Source organism: Anarhichas minor, unplaced genomic scaffold (assembly GCF_050575085.1).
Source record: "Anarhichas minor isolate MPS153535 unplaced genomic scaffold, ASM5057508v1 ptg000002l, whole genome shotgun sequence".
In the NCBI taxonomy this organism is placed as follows: Eukaryota; Metazoa; Chordata; class Actinopteri; order Perciformes; family Anarhichadidae; genus Anarhichas; species Anarhichas minor.
Genome location: NW_027466448.1, coordinates 7028926 through 7037642, shown reverse-complemented (window position 1 = coordinate 7037642; position 8717 = coordinate 7028926). Strand labels below are relative to the sequence as shown.

The 8717-nt window shown below is 44.2% G+C and overlaps 1 protein-coding gene across 1 annotated transcript in view; it reads right to left on the bottom strand.

Moving 5' to 3' along the window:
* Positions 1-331: 331 nt before the first annotated feature.
* Positions 332-8717, bottom strand: part of ctif (CBP80/20-dependent translation initiation factor) — a 41582-nt gene continuing 33196 nt past the window's right edge. Inside the window, exons 13-15 of the mRNA XM_076087460.1 lie at positions 8355-8510; positions 3996-4049; positions 332-3315 (exon numbers count right to left, since the gene is read on the bottom strand). Coding sequence (XP_075943575.1) covers positions 3094-3315; positions 3996-4049; positions 8355-8510 — 432 coding nt within the window. The 3' untranslated portion in view covers positions 332-3093. The remainder of the gene's footprint in view (positions 3316-3995; positions 4050-8354; positions 8511-8717) is intronic.

The window sequence follows — 8717 nt, the reverse complement described above, 5'->3', positions numbered from 1 at the left end:
AGGCATGCGTCAGGGCCAACCAAAGGCAAATCACTGGCCAAGGACTTACTGCAACATTCGCTTTAAAAATTCTCAAGTGTGGTCAGTTTAATGTGTGACCATGTAGAGGCGAAGACGTGTTAATGAGGAGTTTCAGTGTGCACATGTATGAATTGTTTGTATAATGACCTACTGTGGTGCCAGGATTAGTTACGCAGTCTAGCTGGTAATGGCAGAGGAAGCGGTGTGTGTGCACTATTGTTCCCTTTGTGATGTCTGAATATCTTCCTGATACTTGCACCGACTTCCATGTGATTGTGTTGGCGAGTAAGCAGACAGAAAAACACACCGGTTTGTTTCGTCACATCATTTTTTTCCCCCCGTTAGTTTATTTTTCAGTTGCTTAGAAAAACAAAACAAAAAACAAGAGCTTACAAGATGACCCACTATTGCCAATCTACAGCCGGTCTGTGTGCTAACCAGAACCTCGGTTTCTTTTTTCAATATTCATGCGAATATGCAAATGAAGGGGTGTCTCATTCAATTGTCGAGTGAGTCATTGGACCCCGAGCAGAAGGGTCTAAGGGCACACAGGGTGGGGGAGGCTCCAGTACCACAGACAAGGGGGCTGGGAAACCCCACCTGCTGTGAGAGCAAGTTGCTCTTTGCATAATGGGAACTCGCCGATAGGTATTTTCTGTTCATAAACTAAAACACTGTAATACCACACTTACACAGCAAGCTAGGTATCACAACTGTTTTTCGGATGTCTTGAAAACCCGCCAGATAGATATATATATATATATATATATATATATATGAGCTAAATATAATTTAAATAGAAACCTAGAAACAAAATAGAACACAACAACAAAAAACAAATTACTTCATAAGTAGACACACAGTTACAGACGATTAGGCTGCACCCCCAAAAACATATATGTGAGCTTTAAATCACCCTTCTCATCTAACAGATTTCTGGGTGGTGTTTCTACCACACAGGATTCTTAATTCTTGATGCAAGACAGAGAAAATAATATAAAAACACTTAAAACTGCCCGCAGAGATTCAGTGGGTCACTAAGTATGTACATACATGTGCATGAGTATATGCGCATGTATGTGTGTGTGTGACTACTCCCAAACAAAGAACTAGTTCCTCATCGGAAGGCTAAACTCGAGCCACACAACCACAGCCGTCCTGTGTGTAACATCTCTGTCGCACTATCCACCTCTATTCCAATGTTTTTAAATACTTGTAAATATACTGTATGCAGACTATCTATATATATATATAGAGCCCATTTACAAATGGTACATGATTGGCTTGGTACGTCAATATCATAGTACACACATTAGCTGGAATAAGGGTCACATATGATTAGCTAATGAGGTCATACAATAAGAATTCTTTTTTTCGTCATTGTCTTCTTCAAATACACAGGTTAATAGTTTCCTCAAACACAAAGCAAATACAGTCAATATTAAACACTTGCAAAATGTCCACCGCAAAGAATGGCTCGAGTATGAGAACACGTTAAAGAAGCATTTCACTCCTTTCTCTGTGTGCCATGCTCTTTTTCTTTTTTTTTGTCATCACGTCACTTTCTGTCCTTTTTTTCCTTCAGCAACAGAATGATGTGAATGAGACCAACTGTCACGTCCTCAGCATGCCCTCTGCTGCTGCTGCAGGCCCCGCAGCCAGAGAGCTCCTATAAAGATGGATAAATTATAAGGCCACTAGTCCATTAAAACATCCTAAAATCCCTCACTATGCTTCACCCATGTGTCTCACTACTGAGATGTTTCCTATTGATCCACAAGCACTGATTCAAATTCAACTTTAAAGCAGAACAGTGCAAAACAAATCAAACCTGTGCAATAAGGCCTACCACTAAAACCTCATACATACACTTCATAAAAACAAGACTTCAAAATGAACCAACAATAAAAACACTAAATTATTTAAAAAAATAAAATAATGATAATATCAAAGATGTGGTTAACAAAGCATGTACATGCACGACTTAACCTAGGAGAAGAGACCTTCCCCTCTAGGACCAAAAACAAAAGAATTATCATACAGCAGTGTTTGTTTTAATGCTTTTCTAATGCTGCCCCCCCCCCCCCCCCCCACCCCCGCACCCCCAACTGCAATATTTTTTACTGCTCGGGGAGCAGGGAGCCGGGGTGCCAGAGGGGTGTGTGTCGTCTCACATGGGCTCAAGCAGCCATCTGCCACCCTACTCTAGCCAGCCTGATCCTTATCCTCCACCCAGCCATCAGGCCCAGCAGGCCCGCTGTCTCATCTCCACAAAAAGGCTTCCTGCAGTGGGGTGTGGAGTTTCGGGGGGGGGGGGGGGGAGAGAGAGACAAAGGCGGGGAGGCGCTGTGGGAGCTCCACAGCGAGGCCCTTTGACCCGGTCCCTGGCCCCGGCGGGGCAGACGGCCCAGACAGACAGCACCGTGTTCGCTCCCTGCCTCCTCCTCCTCCTCCATCTCCTCTCTCTTTTATCAGCCACACAGACCCCAGGGGCTGACGGAGAGACAGAGGAGGGGGGGAGGAGGGCGGTGGGCAAATGAACACAATGAAGAGACTGACACGGACTACCCTGACCTCCCACCCTAAGCCCCTCCATTCATCTTTGGGTACGGATCGCTCTATTCCCTACGGGCAGGCTGCTGCCCTCTCCTCCTCCTCTCCCCCACACTCCCCTCTTGTCTGTTCCCTCCTTTATCCCTCAGCAGCCTGTGCAAGGCGAGCTCCCTCTGTGTGGCCAAGCATGCCCCTACTGGCCATAAATACGTTGCTGTTTTCTTAAATGTGTGTCAAATAAGCTTGCAGTGTTGCCTCGATGGCTTGCTTGATAGCTAACTGTTTGGTGGATAGTGTACGGTTATCTGTGGCAGTGCTCGCCTATCTTGGAGGAATTAGCAAACTATACAACTAGGTTCAAAACCCACGTAAAGCACGGATTCACTTCGGTCGGAGAGTGACTTTATTAAATTCCTGTGTTTTGGTCAAACTAAAAGAGCCGATTGACGCTCAACTGAAAAATGTCTCCAAGGGGCTTTCAGGAGGGCTCGTCTCCTCTTCTCCTGTGGGAGCTGGCACCTAGGCAGTGGTGGTGAGCTTCTGGATGGTACGGTTGTAGTATTGGGTGGTGAGAGCCTCCAGGGGGCTCCAGTGATGTGCGTGCAGCTCGATGACCTCCATCAGGAGAGAGCGAGTCAGCTGTGATTCGGCCGGACTGAGCATCTTGTCCCTGACGGCTGCGAGAAGCTCGGTCATCATCTCCGGGAGCTGCTCCTCCAGGAGGCGCCCCATGCTCTGCAACTGGTGTAGAGGAGAAGGGACGGAGGGGGGAGGGGGGGGGGAGGCAGGAGGTTAGAGAGAGTGTGCTTGTCCCTTACAGTGAGCCAAACACAACGCCTGGCACCTTGTTACTCTGGATTCACTTAGACAGCAGTGGTTCACACACTGCCATAAGGCTCTGTGTGTGTGTGTGTGTGTGTGTGTGTGTGTGTAGCCTGCTGGTAAGTAATCAAGACTGCAAAAAGGATGTGGTTGTGTTTGTGAGCATCTGGCAACTGTTTAGATAGTACACAAAAATATGAATATGTATATTAACGCAACATTACAATTGTTAGATAATAATGATACATTTTTACCTCTGTCTTATTTTCATCTCATTGCTGGTGAGAGCTTACTGCTCCTCTTTATGGACCTAAATATACCTACGATTAAATCCATAGCTGTACTTAAATTCACCGGCACTGCTTTATTATTCATAACCCCCAGGAGACCGCCATCGAATATCAAAGAGATGCGTTTGAGATTGAACATACGAGCGACTTCTCCAGCATGTACTGTGCACTATAATAAAACATGGTTGGTTCCAATGCGCAGAATTTGTTTCTTACATACATTTGTTCAGATGTTTTACTGCATTTAATTTTTAAAAACGTGTGTGCATGCACATGACGGGGGGGGGGGGGGGGGGGGGGGGACCATACCTCCATTGAACAGCACAGGACTGCATCTTCCTTAACATCTGTGGACTCCAACAGCTGAAAGTGACAATAACAGACTATGTGAATATACAGGGAACCTGCAAAGAGCTGCATAACAGAGTGAGCGAGCACACCCAAGGGCTGTATATAAATAAATAAAGATATACAAATGTATATTTGGATGTAGGCCACATGGGGAGATTAAGCAAACGCAAGTGTTTGTGTGTGTTAATCAGTTCACATGGAGGAAAAAAAAGAGAAAGACCTAATCCCAATTGTAAATATTTTCTATATTAACATTTTAAATCTTGGAAGACAACACACCAGGCTTTTCATCCTGGCAAGCCAGCTCACCATCAGACATCAAGGCTGGCTTTACGTACACTGTATGTCTGCTCACACCAGTACGGTGTGTGTGTGTGTGTGTGTGTGTGTACACACACCGTAGCCAAAAACAAACAGCGGAGCTGGTAAACACGCTTGCTGGCTTTCCAGCCCCAGCACTGGCCCCCATGCACAGACGGGCATACAACTGGCACTTTCAAACAATGCGGGGAGCGACGGCAACAAAGGGAGGTAGAACCACAGTGAGCCTGTAAACATCTAGTGTCAGATTACAGCAGAAAGACATTTGGTTAAATACTTTTACTCCTCACATGTCTGTTTCCAAAGTGCTACTTTGATTAACATGAGGGAGGAAAAGGAAGTAACAGAGGAATGAAGCGTAATCAAACCGTAGAAGCATAGACCGGCTGCACAACGGGCAAAATAAAGCCCCTTTCAGACATGCACTGCAACCCTAAACTGATCTAGACCCAGAGGAGCTGTATGCGAGAACGCAAACGTCCGAATCAGTCGGACCGGACATTAAACAGACGTTACCCCGCCAGGTCCCTAGTACATCGTCAGTGCAATGTCTGATTGAGCCCATATGCGGATAAAACGGGGAATCTTCTTCTTTTGACATATACTATGACGTTTTAGGACTGATGTTTTCATCATTTTTATGGAATGGTATACTTTGTTTTCATGTACTTTACATTACACATGACTCTTTTATCACATTTGAACAGCATACTATACTATGACATATACTAGGATATGTTTATGATCTTTTGTGACAAAGAATTCATTCAAACTCATATTTTTACAGGATATTAAACTAACTATTTAATGACATACTATAACTTTTATGTGTTGAAAATGACATTGCATATACTATGACATGTGTGCCAACTCATAATGTAATAAAATACATAATAATTGAATAATTTAAATGCAATAAAACCTCATGATGTAATAATAGGCACATAAAGAACATGAATTATGAACTAAGCAAAAAATATTAAATAATGCAAAACTAAATTCACGGCATAGTGCAATCATAAAAAAAACAAAGAGTACTCCTTAAAGAACCCTTCTAGTTCCACATCACATCTCATATCGAGGTGCCCCGGCCAGCTGATGGAGCCCACACGCAGCATGTAAACAAGCCACACAACTCAACCAATCACTTTAATTCAAAACTACACAACGCTTGAGCACTTTCTTTACGAAAGAGCTCAAAGAAAAAAAACAGTTATGTAAATGATCCTTCATAACTGAATAATAAAAGGTTCTCCCCCATCTGACGCTATGATCCACACTCAACACGAGCTGTTATTTCTAAGCCGTGAGCTTCATGGTATTCCACGTGTCATTCAGTCGTGCCGACGTCAGCTCCGCAGCATGCTTAGATGGGTGTGGTGACAGCGTGGCCGTTTGATGTGGGAACTAAAGTCTCGTCGTTCCCAGAGAAGGAGAGCTGTGTGACAAGCAGGATTAGCTCATAATGAGTTCTCTGGGGAGCCCAGGAGGAAGCTATTGCTCAATACCTTTTAAAATGGTCTAATCTATACTCATTTAATCAGTGCCCCTATCCACTGCAGTAGCCTTTTATGTTCTCCAATGCGCTGCTACACAACAACATACATGAATCACTCCGTAATACCTGCAAGAGGAAAGGAAACACCGTTTCTGTGAGACAACTTAACACACAAAAGTCTCTCAGCTCAGTTACATAATCAAGAGAGGAAATCTCTCAGCAGAGGGTAACATTGGGATTCTGTGTGATTCCCATCAAGTATTTTTACTCAAAAGACATTTTATCTGGAACATAAAAAGCGAGATAAACTAGGCCAGCTGTAATCGTCTTGTAGCACTAAATAGAAGAAATGCATCCAACGTGAAAACACCTTGAATTACTCAGTCAACTAGAAAAACATCCATTTATTTATTTATTTAAACATTCAGGTTGTTCAGTTTGACCTAATTACTCAAACTCGTTTTGTGTATTGTATGCCATCACACTGCTGGACCGGAGAGAAAAACATGTTTGATCAGAGTTCTAATGACACGAACGCTCAAAGTTAAAATTACGACTGCTTCAACTTTGGTTTCCAATAGTTGCATAGCAACAGCAGGTCTAGCATCAGCACCAGAACTTACAAATCGACGCCGCTAAAAATATATATTATTTTTTTAAATATACATAATCATTGTCCGACTATACTTAATATTCTGAGTTGATTGTCTGACGCGATGAGGGCCCACGCTCTCTCAATATCAACAGCCCCTGAGGTCACCACGAGACTGTGAATGTGCATGATTTCTGTAAACCAACAGATGAACCCCGACGAAGGCGTCTGTGGACAACACGCAGGTCTTTCTCTTCACCACAAAGTCACCACAAAGTTTCTTAACAAACAATACAACTACAGCAACGTGCTGAAAGTGTAGCAAGCAAAAGAGAGGAAAACTTTTGCTTCACAAATATAGTGAGCCTAAAACATTCAATAAAGACGTCTCTTTGTTTTAATTTTCTTCTTACATGTTCACCGTGAGATCTTAAAGGTTGATAATATGTCAGTTTACAGCTTGTGCTGATCCTAAGTTGCCCAAAAGCGTGCTTCAATGCACACTTAGTCGAAGATGATCTAATTTAGCGCATCTATGAGAGTTTCTGTATTTATTTATTTTGATGTAAAAATCCACACAGACACACACACACATCTGTTTGGCTTGTAAGTCATGAATGGATAAGATCACCTCGCACTGACTTGCTTTGTTTATATGTACAGCTGTCATGTATTCTCAAAAACACATCTTAGCACACCTCAGTTGTTACATAATCCTGTTGTGCCGGTTACAGCTACAGCCGCGGCAAAACGCACTGCCACACACACACACACACACACACACACACACACACACACACACACGCACGGGCACACATACTGTTTTATGCAAATATACACACACGGGCGAGTGCACATTATGGCAGATAGATTATAGCTGGAATCCAACATGTTACGACAGGATGGACAAAACAGCAAATGGATAAAAAAAAGATAATCTGGAAACACTGGCTCTGGGAAACGGAGGTGGTCTAACAAGCACATGACTCGCAACCACAAACGCACTAAATCACAGATTACTATACAAATATTTTGACATTTGTTTAACAGTGTGTTCTGACCTCCAGCACCATCAGGCTAAATGTGACAGTGCTGATGCTGGAATATGGGGGTGTGCTACACTGCAGGTCCACGCCCTCGGCCGTGTCGCGGAGCCCTCTTAACAAGCTGAGATAATGCCCTGGGCATACGCTCAGACAGGGCGGGGATGGCATTAGTTGTGTGTTGATTGTTGTGGGGGGTGTGTGTCGAGTGCCAGACCGGCAGAGGTGTGGACGTGGGTGGTGAAACTACCTGGCACGTGCCTCGAACCTGCCATTGCTTTTTCTCAACCTCTCAAACTTACACAATGAAATGGTTTTCATTCCCAGATTCTGTCATCTCTTCTCTCCATTCTTTTCTACACGTCATGCCATCAGTAAACGTCTTCTGCAGCAAACTGTCAACCTGACCGCAGACTCCTTCGCTTCCTCTCACCTCTTCTCTTTCTCCCTCCCCCCCTCGCTCGCTTCCCCTTTCAATATTCCATCTGGCGTTAACCACTTCTGTATCGTGACGCGTCTGCTGTGGCTACCCTAGCTGGTTTACCATGGAGACCAAGGGAGTGTTTGTGCAAGACAGCGTGACCAGCTGATGAGAACTGAACCTGGGGTCATGCATTTTCCTGGAACTGATGGTGTCCTGACTGTTTACACCACTAATCAAACCCTGTTGTGGTGTGTCTCAAGTCTAGACAACGTCTGGCCAAAAACAGGAAACTAGGTGCACTAATCGGTCTGAACAGACAAGATGTACAGTCACAGCTGGACGCTTTCCCGTTTTACTGGAACAAGTAGACAGGGTTGATCAATCGGTAATTGGCATACTTATTGATAAAAAACGGGTGTGTGTGTGTCTGGATACAGACCTCTCGTAGGCAGGTGTAGATGGGACACACCAGCACCCTGAAGGGCTCCGCTGAGCTGCTCCTCATGGTACCAAACACCTCACACAAGAAGGTGATGAAACCGAGCCACCTCTCCACATCCGACTGCTGGAGCTCCTCTCGACAGGCAAAGTCCATCTGTGTGGAGGTGGAGGGAAGGGAGAAAGAACAATTCAGATACATATTTGGTCTGGAAAGTACAATGGAAAACAACAGTCTATCCAGCTTTTGTAAAAGCGTGATACAAGTTCTAAGTAGGCGGTAGGTAGGTGGATATACAAGTGTTTCATGAATTCATCAGCAGTGGTGGTAATCACCATTAAGATCTCTGCTATCTCCCTGATG